Genomic DNA, 24,217 nt, shown 5'->3' with positions numbered 1-24,217 from the left:
GTTTAATCAAAATTCTCCCAACATCAACGTACTGCTCTTGTCAACTGAGTCTTGAATAATTTTATAAATAGATTCAAACAATTTGAAGTAGAAGGGCATCTAATTCACATGACAAAGGAAAACAATGAATAAAGACAACAATTTAATAAGAAATAGATCCTTTTTATTTATTAAAAACAAAATCTTCTTGTCTGCATGTTTGCAAATTCGTAACTTCAAGGGCGAACATGTAAACAGGGCGAGTTGTCCCGATACCAAATTCTAGCATGCGTACTACAAATATCTACAGTAAAAACATCCGGTTACAAGTAAACAAGTAACGTTCATGTAGATGAGATGAAATCTAATAACTTAAATAAATAAAAGGGTACATATTTAAAATAGTGATTGTTTTTCAATCCTTATTTATAAATTAAATGATTCAGATGCTTAATCATGTGTAAAAATCGGTGTCAGGAATCAGAAGTTGTTATGAAATTGTAATACACAGAAACGAATGCGGCATACGGAGGCTCAATGATTTTAAAGTCAGCCCCAAAGTCTTCTTCCACCAAAAATTAGCTTCTCAGTTTTTACACCTTTATTTTATGTTCCTCTGTTATAGGCATATAATAGTTGTGTGCATCATTTTGAGGTGACTAAGGAAATTTAATAGAGTATGAGCCTGTGCCAAGTTCTAAAGTACCTTAAACATTTACATATATTTTCTATTGAATTCTTATGCATTTATCTTAAAATTCAATTTTCGAAATAAGAACCAACACATATTTTAAAACTTATAGTGGCAAATAATTTTTGACAATAACAAGAATGTGTCCAAAGTACACGGATGCCCCACTCGCACTATCATTTTCCATGTTCAATGGACTGGGAAATTGGGTAAAAAAATCTAATTTGGCATTGAATTAGAAAGATCATACCATAGGGAACATGTGTACAATGTTTCAAGTTGATTGGACTTCAACTTCATCAAAAACTACCTTGACCAAAAACCATAACCTGAAACTCCCACTTTCATTTTCTATGTTCAGTGGACCGTGAAATTGGGGTCAAAAGTCTAATTTGGATTTAAAATTAGAAAGATCATATTCATAAGCAACATGTTTACTAAGATTTAAGTTGATTGGGCTTCAGCTTCACCAAAAACTACTTTGACCAAAAACTTTAACCTGAAACTCACACTTTCATTTTCTATGTTCAGTGGACCGTGAAATTGGGGTCAAAAGACTAATTCAGCTATAAAATTAGAAAGATCATATCATAAGCAACATGTGTACTAAGTTTACAGTTGATTGGACTTCAACTTCATCAAAAACTACCTTGACCAAAAACTTTAACCTGAAGCGGGACAGACAGACGGACGAACGGATGGACGAGCGGACGTACAGACCAGAAAACATAATGCCCCTCTACTATTGTAGGTGGGGCATAAAAATCAATTCAAGTCAACTTTTACTTAGGTTTTAAATTAGATTGGAAGCCTAGCACTTAAAATTTTTCTACATTAAGACGGCCAACTTGAAAATATTGTTGATGAATAAATTTGACATCAAGAATTAACTCAGAATTTACGTGAACCATCGACATTGGTATAATATTGTATTAAAATTGATTTTTGAGGTAGGTTTTGTTTTATTTTTTCTATTCTATTGCATTATTCGCATATTCACTGATTTCAGCAAGTCAACATGGCGGCTCCTAAATTACGAAATGTCAACTTTGGATTTGACGGTAGATAACGAGAAAAACATGAAAATTAGAAATGGCAAATGTTGGGTTTGAGAATTAAAAGAATTAAACAGATTTTTTTCTAGCGGTTATTCACGAAATAATCCATGCAAGCTACAGATTTATTAGAAGGTTTGAGCTTTATCTATCAGGGAGTAAAAAAGAACAGCCACACAAGCGTACCCACCATCGCTTCTGTTTTTTAATGACTGTATTTGTCCTATTAGAATCGAAATAATTCATGGAAGCCATAGATTGTCTGAAATTTACACATGGCCTGGGCTGTGATATTCATTAATTTTATCACTGGCTAACGCTCAGGATAAAATTCTAGTATCATGGCCCAGGCCATGTGTAAATTTCCAACAATCTATGGCTTCCATGAATTATTTCTTAAATATTATATATATTAAAGTTGGTTCAATCAGATAACATAATTTTCAGTCATTTTAAACATGCCAGTTGATGGAATATGTCATTGAAGCAAAACAAAAATCTACCATTGTGTTGAATATGATTTAAATTTCTACATTTTGTTTTATCTGAAACAATCCAATACAGTCCAATATCCAGGCCACAGATACAGAACATATCTTCTCCTTTCTGATTGGCTCATTATGTGAGTTGTTGTCATGGACAACAACAATGTAGCACTTTGATAAAGGTCCACTATTTGGTGCATGATAAGGCACTGTTGGTATTTTAGGTATGTGGTCAAGCTTTGGTTCTCTCGTTAGAATCTGACCGCCACCTGATTTAACTAGTTCTATTAAGTCTTCCTTTTGAGGAGTTGGATATTCAAAATTTCCACAGAAGTAAAACTGGTAACCATCAAATAACTTCGGTTGCTGAAAAGCAAGGAAAATAACCTGTTAAATTTCATGACTACTCTATTAAATAATTATAAACCCATTGAGTCCAAAAATGCTTCGTAATAAGAAAAAGATATTTGCATACTTAACATTTAACCCTTATATATGACAATCAAACAACATCCAACATATTTGGATGGTGAAACAACATTAATGTATCAATTTCTGTTGAACTCTGACAAACATTGTTATTTCCCCTTAAAGAAATTACACATATATGTTAAGCAGTTGCAAAAAATTAACATAATATATTTGTGTTTCCATTAAAGATTTCATCTAAGACATGAATGCATATTATTACATTTCGATAATGATATGAATGACATCCCCTTAAAGAAACTACCTTAGCAAAATGGATTTTTTTCTCTCTGGAAAATTACTTTTTTTCTAGATCTTTCTTGTTTAAGGCTGATATCTTCCACTAACATTACTGATCATGGTTGCATTTATGTTTCAGAAGGTTATACAACAAGTATTACATGAAATCAATATTATCAATGATTCATGTATTAAATGAAAATACAGGTCAGATGAACTTTGTTGGACAGACATCCCTTACAAACATTCCACACACCTAAGACAGTTACCTATTGCTCATTATAGTATCTGAGAAACAAACCTAACCATGAAAACTAAACTTTGACCAATGAAACATGAAAATGAGGTCAAGGTCAGATAATTCCCTGCCAAAGAAACTTCACCTTACAATTATTCCATACACAACATTTTGACCTTCTGCTTATAGTATCCAAGAAAAAAACCCAACACAAAAACTAAACATTGACCAATAATCCATTTAAAGGTCAAATAAATGGTGCAAGACTGGCATGAACATCTTACAATCACTTCATACACAAAATATCAACATCACCAAATAGCAATCCCTGTCTTTCATTTTGTGACTTCAATTGCAGGTGACACAAAAATTATTAATCTCTTTTAAGGAAGAATAGGTTTTAGCTTCTGTAAGATGTAGTGACTATTTGATCCAAGTTTGAATGAAACAAAAATATTCATGGGATAGACTGGGGGGATAAAAAGACATTCTTTTTTTTTTGTACAAAGAATACACATGTACAGTAGCTTTATAACAGGTTTACTATAAAAAGTCTGATATATAATTTACCTGATTTTTTCTGTTGATCCTGCCTTTTTCTGCTGCATGAGATTCAATGTTCTGACTTGAACCAGGAATCTCAAATGCTTCTTCACAGACTTTATCGCCAAATTCCAAACACATATTCACCCCTAAAAAAAAAAAAAAAAGCAGAATGATATAAACTGACATCTTCTCTTCTAAAATCAGGAACATTCAGTTTTTTCTTAAAACAATAAATGATCAAAGTGATTTGTAAACAGGAAATTGTTGAGTGAGGAATTTTGAAAACACATCACATGGTATAGCTGACTTATATAAACCTTGAAACCAAATTTCAGAAATCCTTGTAATGTAGTTCCAGAGAAAGATACAATGAAAAATAATTATGGGACGAATGTCTTGAGAGACAGAGGTAAAACAGTATACCCGCACTATTTTAAAGCCGGAGTATAAAAAGCGTGATAAAACATAATATGGACTTACAGACAGGATGAATGCAATATAGTCTTATATTTGGCTTTATAAATATTTGGATATGAGCGTCACTGATGAGTTTTATGTAGACGAAACGCGCGTCTGGCGTACAAAATTATAATCCTGGTACCTTTGATAACTATTTACACCACTGGGTCGATGCCACTGGTGGTGGACGTTTCGTCCCTCAGGGTATCACCAGCCCAGTAGTCAACATTTCGGTGTTGACATGAATATCAATAATGTGGTCATTTAAAAAAATTTCCTGTTTACAAAACTTTGAATTTTACCAAAAACTAAGGATTTTCTTATCCCAGGCATAGATTACCTTAGCCGTATTTGGCACCACTTTTAGGAATTTTGGATCCTCAATGCTCTTCAACTTTGTACTTGTTTGGCTTTATAAATATTTGGATATGAGCGTCACTGATGAGTCTTATGTAGACGAAACGCGCGTCTGGCGTACAAAATTATAATCTTGGTACCTTTGATAACTATTAACTCTTAAAATGAGATTTTCATATTTTCTTTTGTGTTTCAATTTCTTTTTAAATTTCACTCATAAGTTTATATTTGCTCTGCACATTTCAAGATATTAGTTCAACAAGAACTTTTCCAGTTTGAATTGAAAGAAGAAATTGAATTGACAGTCTATAAATTTGATTTAAAATGATGGGTTTTATCAAACATGTTGCTTTGTTTGACAAAGTTCAAAGCCCTTACACAAAACACCATAATCGTCCTGCTAATTACAGAGGTATTTGGTGTGTTGTTAGAAAAGTTCATTAGAAACATTAGACAGTTTTTGTGAATGTTGTGGTGAAAATTTTCAGTTTAATAGAAAAAAAGTCGATTTTGGCTTGTTTTAATCAATTATAGACGATTATTTATTATGAATATGTTTAATTATAAAGGTTTTATTTTAGATAAATTTGTACTTTGTGATTAGTCGTTAGTTAACACACAACTTGGTTTAAATTTCAGGAATATCAAATTTGTATTTCCTGAGATGAATGAGATGGACAGACATAGGCTTAGACAGAAGGACACATGTCTAAAAGGAGGGGATGAATTAAAGATGGGGGTATAACAGTATCCCCCCTAGTTTTAGAGCAGAGATATGATTCATATAAATATACATACATTCAAAATTGACAATCCACTTTCCATTTACAACACCATGCATGTATTTAAATGTTCTGGCACACATTCCATCTTTATTACAGGATGTTACTATATGTGTTACTGAAATACAACAAAAGAGTGTTTTCAAAGTGAACTCTGTATCAATTGTCTAACATCAATAGACCAAAAGCATGTTATAACATAGACATTTGTCCAGGGGTTGAATTTAAGCTTTTTTGTGTACTGGCTAGCTGCACCAGGGGACTGAAAAATCTACTGGTCTGGCTCTTAAACTACTGGTCCTGCAAAAATGTTATATAATTGATAGAATACTTTTATTTTCATGCTTTCTTTTACACATGTTAGACAGGAAAGTGATTTCCTCACCTTTAATCCTGTAGTTTTATTTGTGCTGTTCTGATTGTTCATAAGCAAGTACTGAGAATCTAACTTAAAATTTGAAGATCCTTTTGATTTACAAAAATACATTTCTTATCTAGATCTTTCAATGTAAATTTTTCACATTTTATACAATTCATTACATTGAGATCATATATATAATTTAACCATTCACAATCTTTTTCCCAGGATTTTTTATATTTACATTTCCTTTTGTCAATTTCATAACCTTATTCCGATCTTCCTTTTGGATGTCACTAAATTTTCCACATTTTGTGTTGATGTGAAGTACACTCACCCGAGATATTAATTAACTTGATCAATTGTAATACTTAATATCCCCCAGTACCGTGTAATTTGATTTTTTGGGGTAAAAAAAACAATGCAATCAGTGATTTGATCGGCAAATTTCTACTGGTACGCAGGACCACAAGCTGACAAAATCTACTGGTCGCGGACCACCAGACCAGCGCTAATTTCGACCCCTGCATTTGTCTCAAATTATCCTACTGCTTTAGCTAACAAAAGTGTGTTCTATGTTGACTTCCTTCTTACGCTGTGTAAACAAAGCCATGTTCTAATTAGCACAAAATATGTTTGACACATGCGCACAAATTTACTGTTAGATGTTAGAATTCATTGTTATTTTAATAAAATTTATAAATTTGAGCAGCTTAAACAAACTTTTTTTTATATACTGTTTATCAAACAACATTTAATAGTTACCCTGTTTTTAGTTTTTAATTTTGTTAGATATGAAAATGTAATGTACAGACTCCACTGGGAGGAAACGAAAATTGCCAAACATTGCAAGGTATTTTTGTATGCTTGACCTTCCAAAATACCCGGTACTGTATTTGTCCCATCAGAATCTTAATAATTCTATCATGTCATACTCTATGCCCATTATAACATGGGTAGGCATTATATTTGACCATATTTGAAACCTCACTAACATTCAGAGTAAAATATCCACAAATATAATGCCTACCCATGTTAGAACAAGCATTGAGCATGACATGAAGGAATTATTTCTTAATTTTCAAAAAGGACATTATCTAACTTCTTTAGAACAGTAGGGTGTTATCACCGACATAGATCTAAAATTATCTAACTTCTCCAGAATAAAAGGGTGTTTCACAAAAACATTGGTCTAAAATTGTCTTATTTCTATATCATCTGATTACAAATAAAAAAAGTGCTATCATAGACATCAATTTCAAATTATCTCCCTTCTAGATAACTCTATAAAAAGCTAAACAACCATCAAACTTTTCAATAATACTGCAGAATATTTTTTCTCTACAAAAGCTTCTAATCACAAGTTTGGATAATAATAAAAAGTTTCCCCCAAAATAGATTTTTTTCCTCATGAAATATCCATACTATAAATGAGTACAATTTCATTCCTGTTTAAAGGTGCACTAGCTATGAGATATATAAACTAGAGACTCTTAAGCATGTTAAGAGCCTGTGTCGCTCACCTTGGTCTATGTGCATATTAAACAAAGGACACAGATGGATTCATGACAAAATTGTGTTTTGGTGATGGTGATGTGTTTGAAGTTCTTACTTTACTGAATGCTACTTACAATTATCTCAATCTATAATGAACTTTGCTCAATTAGTAACAGATGAAATTATTTTGTAAAAATTAACAAAAATTTACCAAATTAATGAAAATTGTTAAAAATTGACTATAAAGGGAAATAACTCCTGAACCCAACAACCCGTTGTCCAATTCATCTGAAAATTTCAGGGCAGATATGAATTGACTAGATAAACAATATAACCTATGTCAGATTTGCTCTAAATACTTTGGTTTCAGAGTTATAAGCAAAAATCTACATTTTACTGGCCATGTACCCCTATGTTCTATTTTTAGCCATGGTGGCCATCTTGGTTGGTTAGCTGGGTCACGGCACAAATTTTTAAAACTAGATACACCAATGATGATGGTGGCCAAGTTTGGTTAAATTTGGCCCTGTAGTTTCAGAGGAGCAGATTTTTGTAAAAGATTACAAAAATTTATGAAAAATTCGTAAAAAATGACTATCAAGGGGCAATAACTCCTTAAAGGGTCAACTGACCATTTTGGTCAAGTTGACTTATTTGTAGATCTTACTTTGCTGAACATTATTGCTGTTTACAGTTTATCTCTATCTATAATAGTATTCAAGATAATAACCAAAAACCACAAAATTTCTTAAAAATTACCAATTCAAGGGCAGCAACCCAACAACCAGTTGTCCAATTCATCTGAAAATTTCAGAGCAGATAGATCTTCACTTGATAAGCAATTTAACTCCCGTGTCAGATTAGCCTGAAATGCTTTGGTTTCAGAGTTAAAGCAAAAATCTACATTTTACCCCTATGTTCTATTTTTAGCCATGGCGGCCATCTTGGTTGGTTGGCTGGGTCACAGGACATATTTTTTAAACTAGATACCCCAATGATGATTGTGGCCAAGTTTGGTAAATTTGGCCTAGTAGTTTCAGAGGAGAAGATTTTTGTAAAAGTTAACTACGAAGGACGATGACGACGCCGGACGCCAAGTGATGAGAAAAGCTCACTTGGGCCAGGTGAGCTAAAAATCAAATATATTATATGTTTTGCTCAATTCTTAATGAAATGCAAATAATGAAATAATAATTCTCTTTTAGCAGCATTATTGTTAAATTTTGTCAAAATAGGCTAAAAAACAGTGATTATGAATTATTCACTTGCAAGTGAATAATTTTGCAAGTGAATAATTTGACCTCATTGAATCTGTATTCATGTGAACTTCTATTTAACCCCTAAGCTTGAGATGAATATCAAGTGATTTGTATGTGTAAAGTTATCTAAGTATGTGTAGAGTTATTTAAAGAAAAAGAATGTCAACATTGAAAGTGAAGCAAAGGTAAATCATGGGAATTTGATTGACAGCTACTGCCCTTTTATAACAAATTCTACAAAAAATTGCTTTTACCAAATGTTAGAAATTAGAAATAAAAAGAGAAATAATGTTTCTGTTTGAAAATATGCTGTGCTGCCCATATATGTATGTGTAACTTTTGTAGAGTCTATGCTACAGAAAAGATTTTATACTATTAAAAAATACCCTGGCTTTGAACAGTTTAATACACATGTAAAATAAATACTGTCCAAGACACATAAACCTGTTTTACCTTCAGGACAGAAATCCTCTACCACTCTGCCCTGTATAACAGTTGCACATTTCTGCAGTAGTATTTTCTGCTCTCTTGATAAAGCTGTGTGCAGTAAACATGGCTGCTGGTATTCTAGTACATCTACAACCTAAAAAAATATTAATATCTCTGGTTACAGACATGAATGAAATTCAATCTCCATTTTGTATTGCAGCCCTGAAGTATAAGACATGGGAACACTCATGTTACATCTTACATGATTTGTATAAACTTTATTTTTCAGCAGTCTTAAGATCTGGATAATGAGTATATCAAATACAAAGACTGAATTGTCTATCTTTTTTGTAGTCTATGCTATATGTTCATAGATTTATACAACGTTAATTTCAAATAATATTTGTTATACAATTTCAAAAGGGAAATAGATTTGATTCTGTTGCATGTCATTTTTTGATGTTTTAATGTAAAGCATCTATTCCAGTTCTGAATTGTTTCTTTCTACATACCCCTCCCAAAAAATAGATCCATGGTGCTATATGAGTATGCTTTATAAAAGAAGGTCTATGATTTTTAAGAAACAATGCTAATTCAGAGCTGAGGTTCTAATAGAAATACAAGAGAGAGCACTGCAATGAACACTACCCAAATCTGACACATGAAGTATAAATGTTTCAATGCCCTCACTTGCCACTAATATCTGAGATTTTCTAAAGTCAGTTACTTGGGGGACTTTCTCAAGTAGGAATATTATAGAATTTTTCAAGTCAATTTCTATTCTATTGTACTTGTATTACAAGGTTTATTGCAATCCTACTAAAAAAATAACTATGCATATTGTATGACAGTTTACAATCTCCTAATCTAAAATTACATTCTGCTTTTCAAAGAAATTTATATATCACACATAGGGATCTTTCACAAATCATTACAAATAGATAATTTCATAGAAATTTAACATGACTGTTGGTTAAGGCTCTGTTTATGTATTATATTGATATACATGTGTTTGAACAAGTTCATGTAGACAAGACATACAACTTTGAACATAGATTCAAAGACTTTAAAGTTAATTTTTATTTATGTTAAAAAAAAACTGCTTTAAATCAGTTATGGTAAAAAATGATGGGAGATAACTCATGACACCTTATAAGTCTTTTTAAAATACCTCAACTGTTTACCAATGGCCACAGAAAAATATTTAGGCAAAATATAGGTAAATAGGTAAATATTAATCTCTCATATTAGGACTTAAATAATCATTTCTCTAATTTTTGTGCTATTTTCACATTTCCTGACCGGTGTGAGAAAAATATTTCTCCTCACTAGTGAAAAATCTGTTCTCGGCAAATGATTAGTCGAAATTTGATTATGACGTCAACATGTTTTGTTTTCTTCTCAATTTTCCTATTGTGACGTCATGAAAAAAGGCGACCTTGCCTGATGACGTCGCATATAAAGAGCACAATTTTCTGAAAATCTTTGAAAAAGAACGATAAAAAGCATTAGAGAAACAGATTCCGACACTATAACTCGTGTATTACGATATTTCTCCACTCTCGACAGTTAAATTTTATTATTTAAAGGGCTCGGCAAGCCTCGCGCTTTAAATAATAAAATTTAACTGTCTCGAGTGGAGAAATATCGTAATACACTTGTTGCAGTGTAAGAATCTATATTTCTATTTTTGGTCTATAAGATATTTCACCTCTGTAGTTTTGCTTGCTGGAGTTGTGATATCTGTGGTCAATGCAGCTTTCATGTCTTCTGTAACAGCAAAATCTTCAGGAGTTAAACCATGGATATTTCTACAAAGAATGAATATAATGTTGGAAATCTGAAAATCTGTCAAATAAGAAAATCTTTAAATGTAATAAGCCAAAAGTTAATTGTGCGTTTACCTAACTTACCCTATGTTTGATCCTTTACCTTATTTTCCATCAACATGATAGAGTACTTCAAAATTACAATGTTTCCCCCAAAAAAATATTCTAGGTAAACCGATGTGAGTTAAAAAAATTCCCTTCCATTCAGGGAGAGATCTGTTTGCGGCAAAAATGCGTCCTTTTGCGCCACAACTTTTTTTCTCCAATGCTACGTTTGCGCCACCTGTTTTAAAATTACATGGTATCATTTGCGCCAAAAATAAAACATACTATTGCGCCAATAAGAAGAAAGTGACTTCCCTCCTCCTTTATTCAGACTTGGAACCGGCAGTTTACACGTCAAATGTTTCCTTTTCTGAAACGTATCTTCTTCTTACTACTGCTGCATGGGTACTTCCAAAAACACAAACATTGAAGGAATGAAATGTATAAAAAAGTTCATTGTAATTAGTGTGGAATGCTTCCGCTCCATTACTGGTACAACTTGTGGTAGATAGTTTCAGCCCATACGCATGGTGGAAACATAGTACTGTGTCATCAACATATGTGGCTAACACATAATCAGCAAAAGATTCTATTTTCTTTTCTTTTGGCATATCTTGTATTAAATATTCAGCAAAGCAATAAGTTTTTTTCTCTCTCTGTACATGCATTTTAAGTCATTTCTCTCCAGATGCCCATCTTCATGGTGAAATATCTCTGAACATATGATTTTTTAAAGCCAAAAATAAGAATAAATATATACAAATAATTAATATTTAAGATAGATATGTGTACAGGTAAATTAGTGCAAATGAGTTCCGAATATTGGCGCAATTGATTCATATGGAAAACAAAATTTGGCACAAATGATACACCTGAAAAACAGTAATTGGCGCAAAAGGACTGCTGCCTACATTCCAACCTTATTTTTTTTTATCAGTTGTTAATCAAGGGTCAGTAACTGCATATATATATTTGTTTGCCATTACAGATTTTCATCATTCCTGTAAAAAAACACTGGATATTTATTTTCTTTTTACTATTGAATGTAGCTACTTTGTAAGAATGGACTTTAATATACAGCTATAAAATTGTAGTAATTTAACAAAAATGTATATAAAGCTAACTGCACAAAACTGATGCTGTTCTTGAATATTATCACTAACCTACTGGTCAGACATGCTCCATAAGACACAAGTAATTTAACACAATCTAACTGGCCTTGGCGTAAAGCATCGTGTAGGGGTGTATCGTTTTCTGTCCCTGGAACATTTATCATAGCCCCATGATCTAACAGCTTCTTGGCTATTTCTGTATGACCGTAATGTACTGCTTCATGCTGAAAATAAAATAATTAGTAGTATATATCTTTTTTTAGAATAGGGTGTTGTGAATTGCCTACATGAAAACCTACATGTTCAGTTCATATGTTGTTGTTTTTTTATGGTGTTGGTGTTCCAAAATCTTTAGTTTTCTGTGCAGAGTTTGTGGACTTTTCTTTTCCTTTTTTTTTTGGCCAAAATGGTGTCTGTTTTTCTTCAAATTATGGTTTTTAACCAAGGATGTGACGTTACATGTATACAGAACACTCAAGTATAATGTTACGGTACGTGCAATTTAAGATATTACAGTTGAAAGTATCTTAAATTATGACTTTACTTTTTTACAATTGTCCTTAGAACTAATAACATAGTGCACACATGAGTTATAAGGTAATCAGTATAATAATAAATATACTGCCCTTGGATGAAGGTGTTAGGTGATTAACACCCACCACTTCGTCTTAAGTGATAATTTTCCCCTCATGTGTTAATATATCCTAACATCTTGATCCAAGGACAGTATATTTTAATATTCAAGGCACTTCATTCAAATACAATATTCATCTCTGGTGTTTAAGAACAAAATGATTGATTTAAATATTTCTTGGACACTTATCATAAATTATTTTGTTTCAAATACAGTGGCAGATCCAGAAATTTTTTTAATGGGGCCCCTCTGACTGCCCTAAGTGGGGACCTGCTCCTGTCATGCTTCAATGGTTCCCTATATAATGGACCAAATTTTTTTCCACAAATGTGGGGGCACAGGCCACGGCCCCCTGGATCTACCAATGAAATAAGTTTTTATAGTGATATTCAAAAAGCTGAAATGAAGAAATATATTTTTATGTTTCTGCAAATAATACATGTAATAAGAGAGGAACATTTCATTTTTTTTTTAACGTGACAAAAATATTTAAAGTATTTCAGTTGTGCTTTACAATTCCTTTTCATGGTAGGTCTAAGAATTGGTTATGTTACCAACTGACGACATGACTGGTAAGTGTTTCCTTACCAAGGGTGTCCATCCTGCATTATCTCTGGCATTGGGTAAGGCTCCAGCTTTAAGTAATTCTTCAATTCTTTTAATATCTCCCTGAAATATTAAGTAAAGCTACATATAACCAAAACAAGCGTTCAAATCAATTCCATCTGTGACTCTTTTGTTTTACAGTTCAGAAATTCAAGATGTTTAAAAGAATAAAACATTTACACAACTTTAATGGGGATTAAATGAACTACACAGTACGAAGAAGCTTATTAAGTGCCTGTGCCAAGTCAGGAGCCTGTAATTAAGTGGTTGTTGTTTGTTGCTGTGTCTAATACTTGTTCTTCATTTTATATTTGTACATAAATCCGGCCGTCCATTTTCACTTTCAATTTTTTTTTACATTTTTCAAATTGGGACCTGCATAAGCTGACTATGCAGTATGGGTTTTACTCAATGTTGATGGCCATACTAGTACTGTGACCTATAGCTTTAGTTGTAATTTCTGTGTCATTTGGTCTCTTGTGGAAAGTTGTCTCATTGGCATCATACCATATATCGCATCCTTTTATTTCTATATCATTTACTAAATTTCAAGTTTTGTAACAAATTCTAATTTCAAATGAGTATAATACTACAAACCTGTTTTTGTCAATTTAAATATATCATGTATATAATTTGTAACTGACTATCTTAAAACGTCTAATATCATTGTGGCAAAAGTCGCCATTAGAATTTTTAAAGCCTGCATCAATTTAATATGGTGCATTCAACTAAAATTGTTCGAAGAGAAACAGCAACTGGTGAATCATGCAAAATATACACAGGCAAAATTGCAACGCATGTAAACGCATGTTTACCAGGAATTTACTGTACGTTTCTAAACATGTCAGAAACGCATGTTTGGAGCACCGTACGTTAAACGCATGTTTGGAGAACGTATTGTTTACATGCGTTTATGGAAAACATGCGTTTGAAAACACGTGGTAAACGGATGTTTATGTGAAACATGCGTTTGAAAACACATGATAAACGCATGTTCATGGTAACCATATGTTTGAGAACATATGGCTAACAGATGATCATAAACCGTATGGTAAACATATGTTTGGATGATGGTTGCTTTACTTCCAGTTGCAGGTCAGATGCATATTCAGGCTATGAGATCATGATAATCAGAATTGAGCTCCAACCCTAATTTGTATAAGACTGACACCCTAACTCACAAAGTAATAGATTGCAGGAAGATATGTCTCCCTACCTGGACACAAAATTCTGACTATGTATTGATTCAGTCTGCTCTTACTTCTTAATGCTTTTTGCCTAGCAAAGCAGCTTATACCAGTTTTCAAGTCTTTGCATTGACTCGGTCCCTGTTTGAACCTTTAATAACCTCCTGCACTCAAGGCAAGCACTTTCAGACTAACTGAGGTGTTCTAATAACATGTAGGATATATGAACAAAACATGTCATGATGTGAATTATTCTTTTGAAATAAAACTTTCATGGTATCAATTCTATTGCATCATATGCGCATTTCGTCTGAATGCAGATGTTTTAATCAATAAAGAATCTACAGCTTTACAGTTTGCACTTTGACATGAGTTTTTTAAGGATTTTTAAGAGCGCTTACAAATTATATCATTAAGATGAGAACCCCTTAACCATCCCATCAGCTTAAAATTAAACCCATTTCTATACATCCGTGTTGAAGGCCGTACTTTAACCTATAATGGTTTACTTTTTAAATTGTTATTTGGATGGAGAGTTGTCTCATTGGCACTCACACCACATCTTCCTATACCTATGTTTTCTTAAAATGGCATGATTGATAATAAATTCTCATCTTTGGTAACAGAATATATTTTAAAAATTTGTTAACAGTATAATCAAATGTACATATATGTAACAAAAGTTAAAGTCTATTTCTTCATCTTTTTTTTCTTCTTTTAACAGTTTCTTTCCATGGCTGATTCTGAAATAAATGCAAGATGCAAATTTTATAATAACAGCAACTAACTATCAATATATTTTGATTTTAAAACAAGCAAAATAATCAAATTAAGGTTAATATTATTATTACTTACAGTCATGACAGTGATACATGAACATCTGTATATTTACAAGCATTCTGTCAGTATTGCATTACAATTTATCGGACCACAGCTGAATTATCACGTTGTGATTGGTTAAACACCGTCACGTGGTGACCCCTATGAGACAGTTTGGGGTTAGTCAGTTTCATAAGAGGTCCATGACACGTTAATGGTGACGTCATCTATTAATGTTGTTGTATTTCATTGTTAATTTTTTCAACAGAACGCAGAACAAAAGTCTCGTGTCCGATAAATTTGTTATACGGTTAACTACTGACCCCCTACAGATCCATAGAGGGTGAATAAAATTAATAGGGGATTTGGCCTCTGGCCGCACCCCCTATGGATTTCACTAACCCTCTATGGATCTGTAGGGGTCAGTAGCTAACCATATTACTTATAATATAGTCCCCTACCAGTTAAATTTCATTGTATTGGAACATATTTCTAACTTTATCTACTGTGGATTCATTATTATTCGTTGGATACCAATTTTCGTGGATTTCGTGTGAACAGTTGAACCACGAAATTAAAAGTTCAACGAATGACAATTTTTCCTATGGCTTGTATGCAGACTTCAGCAAAACCACGAAATTAAATACATGTATCCACAAACCTGTAAGTTTTCCTCAAATTCAGTGTTCTAGGATTCCCATTACCCGTTACCCGGGGTAAGTGGATTAGGACAACGGGTAAGTCATTTTTTAGCCTTTGTCACCCGGTGGTAAGTCAATTTTCAAGTTCGGGGAAGCCGAAAAACTCTTGAAATTTCCCGGTCCTCTTCAATTTTCCCATATCTGCTTTTTATTTTTATTAAATCACGAGAAAAAACTTTGATAAAAGATCGAAGATTTTGTCGATGTCTATCGGCGCTTTTATTCAAGCACTCGTTTACTAGGTGTAATCAAGCGCAAAAGAGACCACATTCTTCTATCATTCTAAAAGTCGGTCACGGTGTCGGTAAAATCGGAAAATCCGGATTGATAACTGGTGCTTAAATCGGGACATAAACGATTTTTTTCCTTGTCATCGAAGGAAAATAAACTTACAGTTGCATTTATTATAGCTCTTAATAAATGACATAGTAATAACTATAACATATTTGTCAAATTTAGTAAGAAATCGTTTTTTTTTAATTTTGTACAAAATTCAATCGTATCCGAATCCAGCTTTGTTCAGTAAATTACAATATTCAAAGTTTCATGAGTTTGCATAAGTTTGGATTTACTTCAAAAAGGCTAAACGATATAAATCAAGCATCACCCCCACCAAAAAAGCCCAAACCTGACAAAAAGCAGAGAGACAAACTGTATGATGTTGAAAAAAGGACCAGGGGGTATACTTTGCGCCGTCCGCATTGGTTGGCGGATTTAACTTTTAGATGTGGGTAAGTAATTTTTTTATTGATCTTACCCGTGGTAAGTCAAGGTGCCAAAAAAATCCTAGAACACTGCTCAATCCACGAAAATTGGTACCCACAAAAATAAATGAATCCACAGTATAACTTGTCATGGTGTAACATGTGTAAACTATATAACAAATATCAAATCAAAGTGTTGAAAACTAATTATTTAAGTGAATTTTGTAAGACCAAGGACCATTATTATGCTCAAAATCATTACACCAGAAAAAACTAGAGGCTCTCAAGAGCCTGTATCGCTCACCTGATTCTACCTGGGTTTTTGAAATCATATAAAAAAAAAAGATAAAATTTGGCTACAAAGTAACAACACTTGTTGGCCAGCACCTCATTAAGAAAGGAACATTTATGCTATGTTTGGTTTCATTCCATTCAGTGGTTCTCTAAAAGAAGTCATTTGTATGCATTTCCCATAGGGTCCTATGTTAAACTAAGTCCCCCACTGGCGGCCATCTTGAATGATGGATCGGCTACAAAGTAACAACACTTGGTCAGCACCTCATAAGAAACATTCATGCCATGTTTGGTTTCATTCCATTCAGTGGTTCTCTAGAAGAAGTTCAAAATGTAAAATGTTAACGATGACGACGGACAACAACGGACGCCAAGTGATGAGAAAAGCTCACTTAGCCCTTCGGGCCAGGTAAGCTAAAAATTAAACTGGATCTGTTACTTGTCATGATAAAACAATATCATATCAATATCTTCAAGCATGAAGAAACAATTCCTGCAAGAATGTGTCCATAGACTAGTTCATGAATGCCCCACTTGCACTATCATTTTCTTTGTTCAGTGACTATGAAATTGGGAACAAAGCTCTTATTTGGCATTAAATTTAGACAGATCATATCATTGGACTTCAACTTCATCAAAAACTACTTTGACCAAAAATTTTAACCTGAAGAAAGACAGACAGAGAAACCAATGCACAAACCGAGAAACAAAATGCCCATACATATAAAAGGGGCATAAAAAAGTGAGGAAAACTGGATGGACAGACCACAGAAAGCCTTCAAAGGGAACTAAAAAGTTAAAACCATTGAAAATCACATATATCAGAATACCTATTTAAACAGTGATTTTTTTTTCTTCTCAAATACTACAATTTCTGTTTGCATCCTCAACTGTCACCTTTCTCTAGTTAAAATTGTTTGATATACTTTACATGTCATTTTTAAAGCATAAAGGTACATGTTTAATGTGTTTTGTCTAACTAATATAAACTTCCTAATAATCCAAATTGCAAAATAATTATGTTTTAAATTTTACTACTTTTTTGTTGTTGAGGGCAAAGAAATTCAAAAGTAACATTGTAATCCCACATGTAGCATTAATTCTGCACCATGAATATTGGCTGATGTGCAATGGATTAACACAGTAGCGCAAATTTTGATTAAGCTGAAGTGCGATGATGGCATTGTGACACTTTTTTATCGATAAAATTGCTGAATTGCTAAGGTGGTAATTTGAATTTGTTTATCATATTTTCTATGTTATTTTTTAATGTTTACATGTGAATTTGGTCAAGGAAAATCCTGTTTACCACCCACTTCATTTAGTGGTGATATAATTTGATTGGTTGAGGTCACAAGTTGATAAAACATTCATATATATATATATTCTATATAACATAATACCTTGTCTTAACTTGCTCATGCTGGTGTCCATGTACTGTGTCTAATATTTTCCCCTTTTCTTTACTTTTCTTCACTTATATATGTTCCATTTCTCCCAAAAGTAAAAAAAAACTCAACTTCATCAGGCCCATTGACCATGTTGACATATATTAGCTTGTTTTTGTGGAAAAATGACCTCTGAAATTAAAACAATTAAAATATTGATTTTATTACAATTTACTGATTTAAGGATTATCTTATGTACCTATGTTTAGTAAACCAGATGCTCTGCAGGGCACAGCTTTATAAGATTGCAGAGGTCAAACCCTGAACATGTGGAGCAAGTATGACACAACATTTAAGCTTGATACAGCTCTGAATTTGGATTGTGATTAAATAGATGACACAACATAGGTTTCTGACACAGAATAAATATGTGGTCTAAGAACTTAAAAACTTAAAAATTTTAAATTGGAAAAATGGTTAAAAATTGACTATACAGGGCAATAACTACTTCAGGGGTCAACTGACCATTTTGGTCCTGTTGACTTATTTGTAAATCTTACTTTGCTGAAGATTTTTGCTGTTTACAGTTTATCTCTATCCATAATAATATTAAAGATAATTTCCCAAAACAGCAAAATTTCTTTAAAATTACCAATTCAGGTGCAGCAACCCAACAACGGGTTGTCCCATTCATCTTAAAATTTCAGGGCAGATAGATCTTGACCAGATAAACAATTTTACCCCATGTCAGATTTGCTCTAAATGCATTGGTTTTTGAGTTATAACCAAAAACTGCATTTAACCTCCATGTTCTATTTTTAGCCGTGGCGGCCATGTTTTTTGATGAAATGGGAATCTTGGTTTGATGCTGGGTCAGCGGACGCATTTTTCAAACTAGATACCCTAAAGATGATTGTGTCTAAGTTTGGATTAATTTGGCCTGGTAGTTTCAGAGGAGAAGATTTTTGTAAAAGATCATGGAAATTAATGAAAAATGATTAAAAATTTACTATAAAGGGCAATAACTCCTAAAGGGGTCAACTGACCATTTTGGTCATGTTGACTTATTTGTAAATCTTACTTTGCTGAACATTATTGCTGATTACAGTTTATCTCCATCTATAATTATAATATTCAAGATAATAACCAAAAACAGTAAAATTTCCTTAAAACTACCAATTTAGGGGTAGCGACCCATCAAGGGGTTGTCCGATTCATCTGAAAATTTCAGGGCAGATAGATCTTGACCTGATAAACAATTTTACCCCATGTCAGATTTGCTCTAAATGCTTTGGTTTTTGAGTTATAAGCCAAAAACTGCATTTTACCCCTATGTTCTATTTTTAGCCATGGCAGCCATGTTTTTTGATGAAATGGGAATTAAAACACAAACTTTATTCTAGATACCCTAGGAATCAATCAGATGAAGTTTGGTTTGAATTGGTTCTGTAGTTTCAGAGGAGAAGACTTTTGTAAATGTTAACAACGACAGACGCAGGACGACGACGACGGACACCAAGTGATGGGAAAAGCTCACTCGGCCCTTTGGGCCCAGTGAGCTAAAAATGCTTATTTGGGACCTTTTTTTTGGCCCCTTATTTCAAAACTGTTTGGACCAAAACTCCCAAAATCAATCCTAACCTTCCTTTTGTGGTCCTAAACCTTATGGTCATAGAAATTTCATAGATTTCTGTTGACTTATACTAAAGTTATTGTGCGAAAAAAAAGAAAAATGCTTATTTGGGCCCTTTTTGGCCCCTAATTCCTAAACTGTTGGGACCAAAACTCCCAAAATCAATCCCAACCTTCCTTTTATGGTCATTAACCTTGTGTTTAAATTTCATAGATTTCTATACTTGATTGTAAAGAGAGCTTCCAATTAAAATAAATAGTATGTTACTGCTAACATGGTTAATTTTCAAACTAACCCAAGAATAAAAAATGTCACCTCTATGTCCTCAACATTTACTTGTACATGTACGTACATTGTACATGTAAGGGACGACATCAAAAGATTGATGTAGGATAAAAAATTTAAATCAAATAGTTTGGGGGTGGGGGGTTTAAAATTCTGCAAGTTTTGTATATCTAAAATCGATATTGACATATATATATATCCCTATTGGTAAATCAATTTTTCCCAAATTAAGTTAAGACGGGGGTGTGGGGGTCAGTGAAAAAACTATGTGAAGTAAGTTTTTTATCCTACATTGTACATTGAACTTTTGATGTCGTCCCTAAGTCTGAAAACAAAAAAATATTTAAACAACTTAAACATAACTTTCATGACATACCTCTAATCATACATTTGCAATGTTTCATTGGCCATGTTGGCTGCTGCTCCTTATTTGCACATGAATCAATACAGCACTTTTCAAATCCACTACTAGTCTAGATACATGTATAAATATAGAAATCATCGCCTCTAATGACTTCTGTTTTGTTGATTATTTTCCCCTACTTCTTTAAGTGCTTGTACTTTCTTTAAAAATGCTAAAAGAAAAATGTTTAAATGCATAAACATGATAAAAGGAATTTATGATACATGTAACTGGCAAAATTGCCTCACTTTGACATTTCAAAATAAGACTAACAGATTTGCCCTAAAAAATATGACTTTATAAAAAGCATTTCATCAATTATTTTAATGTTCTTCTGCATCAATTCAAATCAATATGATCAATACGACATTTTAATGAATGAACTGGTTATATTGCATCTCTGATTTTGTCAATTAATGTCAATCTTTGGGCAATAAACATAATACATTTACATGTATTAACATGATTAAGGAATTTGAAATTTTAAGTTACATGTGTATATGAAGATGTGGTATGAGTGCCAATGAGACAACTCTCCATCAAAATAACAATTTATAAATGTAAATTATAGGTCAAGGTACGGCCTTTAACATAGAGCCTTGGCTCACACCGAACAGCAAGTATATACATGTATGTATCACAATTTTGTGCTGTATTTGTGTCAGTTCTGACTTTAATACACCTATGTAGATAATAAAATTGAGAATGGAAATGGGGAATATCTATACATTAAATGTCTATCAAACCATCTAATGCCCAATTTTTTTAATTTCTATAGAATTACAACCACATGATTAATTATCTGCCTTTTCACAATGAAAATGACATGAAAAAAAATAGTATAATAACAGCATCCCCCTTTTATCATGTTTATAAAGTGACTTGTATTTATTTTGTACACTGTTAAACAATCTTTTGTGTCTGGCTTCATGCATTTAGTGATATTTCTTTTCAATTTGGTACTGGATATTGATTGGTATGTCTTATATAAAATTATGAGTGAGTTTTAATTCATGTTTCAAACAAGCAGATAGTACATGTATATGGGTATTAAAATTAGAAAACATTTCAGAAAAGAATACCCACTTTAGAGTGGTCCGTAACAGCGTAAGACACATGTAATCTTATTTTTTTATTTAAATTACCTTTAAAGGAATTATTGAAGCATCATCACGCATGACTGGAGAGGCCCCAGTTTGGCAGTCAGTGCAACCCCCCACTTTTATTAACATTTCTGGATCTGCCACTGTTGACCAATTTAACCAGCTGTGAAAATGAGATAAAGGTTATGTGAAGCTTGGCATTCACTACACACAAAACAGATGACCTATTACTTATTTACTTGGAATGATCAAGTTTTTACATAAACTAAAATCATATAAAATCAAACAGTGACTGTGTATCCCAAACTCTGTGCATGTATGATTGACAAAAGGTGGTCAATGGTTTTCAGGGTGTTTGGTGGTGTTTTGGGTAACGAAAAGACCCACCCCTCTGGATTTCATGTTTTTATGCCCCAGATTTTGCAATCAGGACCCCTCCAACCCCCCTAAAACACAAATACTTTGTTTACAAAATACCCTGTTCTCACAAGAAGGTCATAAATAAGGGACCGGTACCCTATTCTAACCAGCAGGGGGTATCGGGATCGTTCGCCCTGATTACATGTTCGCCCTAGGTTCGTTCGCACTGAGTTTGTTCGCCCTGATAGTCCATTCGCCCTGGGTTTGTTCGCCCTATATTCATTTATGATATGTATATGTTACATTAATAAACGAAATATATAAATATATATTTCAATTTATGTTCATGTATATCTATTAAAAGTTAAATACAGAATATTTGGCAAATTTATATTAATTAAATAAAATTTTTGGCTGCATTGTTACACTTTATTTTATAATTACTTTTTATTACTATTGATTGAATTTTGATTGCTGATAAGGTATCATTTGAAATCTTTGATATCTCTGATTGTTATATGAATTTTCTTTGATGGATTAATTATAATGAAAATAACATTTTTCTCAAAAAAAAAAGTCAGCTTGGATAGATAAAAACACCGATGACAAGTGATCAATGTACAGCAGTGTGACTGTGTTTTTGGTATTTGTTTTACTAAGAGTAATTCAATTTGATAGTGAATGTACAGAAACTTATAACCTAGTCCTAGTAGCAGCTAGCTATAAACAACATGATAAATCGCAAATATTCGGCCAAATTGTAGACTGACTTCAACACATTCAATTATATACATGTACACACAACGTAACACTATTTACTAAAAATTGAAATCAGGGCGAACGGACTCTGGGCGAACAGGTATTAGGGCGAACAGAAACTAGGGCGAACCGGAATCAGGGCGGACGGACCCAGATTCCCAGCAGGGCATGAAACAGCAACCCTAATTTTTGGCATATTTGTAATATAAAAGTAATATAGGAAGTATCCCCCCCCTTTTTCCCAGATACCATTCATATGTCGGATAGTGTTGTATTATTATGTTTTATGATATAAACTCATCATGCTCAATGGAACTGAAAGTTGAAGTACATGAAGTATGGAAGATGTCTTAAATTATTTACAGAGTATGGACTATGGACGATGTGCACGGTGTGGCGGTACATGGTCGACACAGAGAGAATTTAATGCTTACATCTTTCTGCTTTAAAAATCCATTTAAAAAAATGTGAATGATAAATTTATTTTTACCTTTCTTTGTGCTTTCCAAGTGGCAAGTCACCAATCAAAACAAAAACACTTTCCTTTGCGTTGACTTTCATTTCAATCGTTCCCTGTTTTTTTCCAGTGAATCTACAAGTTATCTATTTCCATTTATGTGTTAATCGGTTTGGCCATCAGTTTGAACAACCAGAGTTGTTTATACCATATATCTCTGACTCTGTCCATTCTTGCAGTTAGTTTAAAAAAATTGAAACCTCCATCCGCAGCTCGTGAGCGTCCATAGTATTGCGTCATAGTATACAAAATGGTAACGGTGAGAATTCCGTGTTTGCGTACTCACGTACATTTGCTAAAGTGAGGGTCTGGAAACCGTTTCGGGAGGAAAGAATAAAGAATGATGGACGAATTAAAGTGCAGAATAATGAGAAAAAATAAAGAAAGGAAAGAGGAGAGTAAAAATGCAAAAAATAGAACAAAGAACATTTGAGAATCATGGGGTTCAACTTCTAAATTATAATTAGACTGAATATTGAAAATTATTGAAAGTAAAGGACACATTATAAATGAAGAAACAGAGAAAATGTTAATGGTCTGAAAATTAAAGATATAAAGGACCCTCATCCAGAACCTTGTATTTATTATTATTCAATTAGTTTGTTACATTCAGGGGCGGATCCAGGATTTTCAGTTAGGGGGGGGGGGGGGGGGGCAAAGTTTTCTATTTGGAGTTTTTTTTAGGTAAAATTATTAAAATATTCTTCCAAAGGGGTGAAATGTAGATATTTCGAACTATTGTGCATTAAAATGAGCAAGAAATTAAAGTTTCAAAATGAAACGGCCATAATCCACACAGGTCTGACAACAATCTACAGATAGACGGACGCAAAGTGAGACGAGACAGTTCACAATTGCTCACCTGACCAATATATTTTGCAAACGAAAATTTCTACTTTTACCAGAGATTTTTTATTTTTTAATTGTCCTTCCATAATATCTGGGTTTTTTTACTCTTTTGATTTTCGCAGGTTGTGCCAGACTTTACTGTGTTT

At 32.9% G+C, this 24,217-nt stretch overlaps 1 protein-coding gene and 1 long non-coding RNA gene across 2 annotated transcripts in view; both read right to left on the bottom strand.

Annotated features, from left to right (window-relative positions):
• Positions 1-2,230: 2,230 nt before the first annotated feature.
• The window catches only part of LOC139513335 (BRCA1-associated RING domain protein 1-like), a 33,092-nt gene continuing 11,105 nt past the window's right edge, over positions 2,231-24,217 (bottom strand). Inside the window, exons 5-11 of the mRNA XM_071301733.1 lie at positions 13,052-13,132; positions 11,881-12,053; positions 10,555-10,654; positions 8,868-8,997; positions 5,317-5,418; positions 3,727-3,848; positions 2,231-2,576 (exon numbers count right to left, since the gene is read on the bottom strand). Of these exons, the coding sequence (XP_071157834.1) occupies positions 2,247-2,576; positions 3,727-3,848; positions 5,317-5,418; positions 8,868-8,997; positions 10,555-10,654; positions 11,881-12,053; positions 13,052-13,132 (1,038 nt within the window). The 3' untranslated portion in view covers positions 2,231-2,246. The remainder of the gene's footprint in view (positions 2,577-3,726; positions 3,849-5,316; positions 5,419-8,867; positions 8,998-10,554; positions 10,655-11,880; positions 12,054-13,051; positions 13,133-24,217) is intronic.
• LOC139513336 (uncharacterized) lies at positions 14,872-23,336 on the bottom strand. Its single transcript, XR_011662429.1, has 5 exons — positions 23,196-23,336; positions 21,629-21,749; positions 20,457-20,655; positions 18,178-18,354; positions 14,872-14,999 (listed from the first exon to the last, which is right to left on the bottom strand). It is a non-coding gene; the product is annotated as an uncharacterized lncRNA (long non-coding RNA).

This window comes from Mytilus edulis, chromosome 2 (assembly GCF_963676685.1).
Source record: "Mytilus edulis chromosome 2, xbMytEdul2.2, whole genome shotgun sequence".
Taxonomy (NCBI): domain Eukaryota; kingdom Metazoa; phylum Mollusca; class Bivalvia; order Mytilida; family Mytilidae; genus Mytilus; species Mytilus edulis.
The sequence above is the reverse complement of the archived record's forward strand: the minus strand, read 5'-3'. Positions and strand labels throughout refer to the sequence as shown.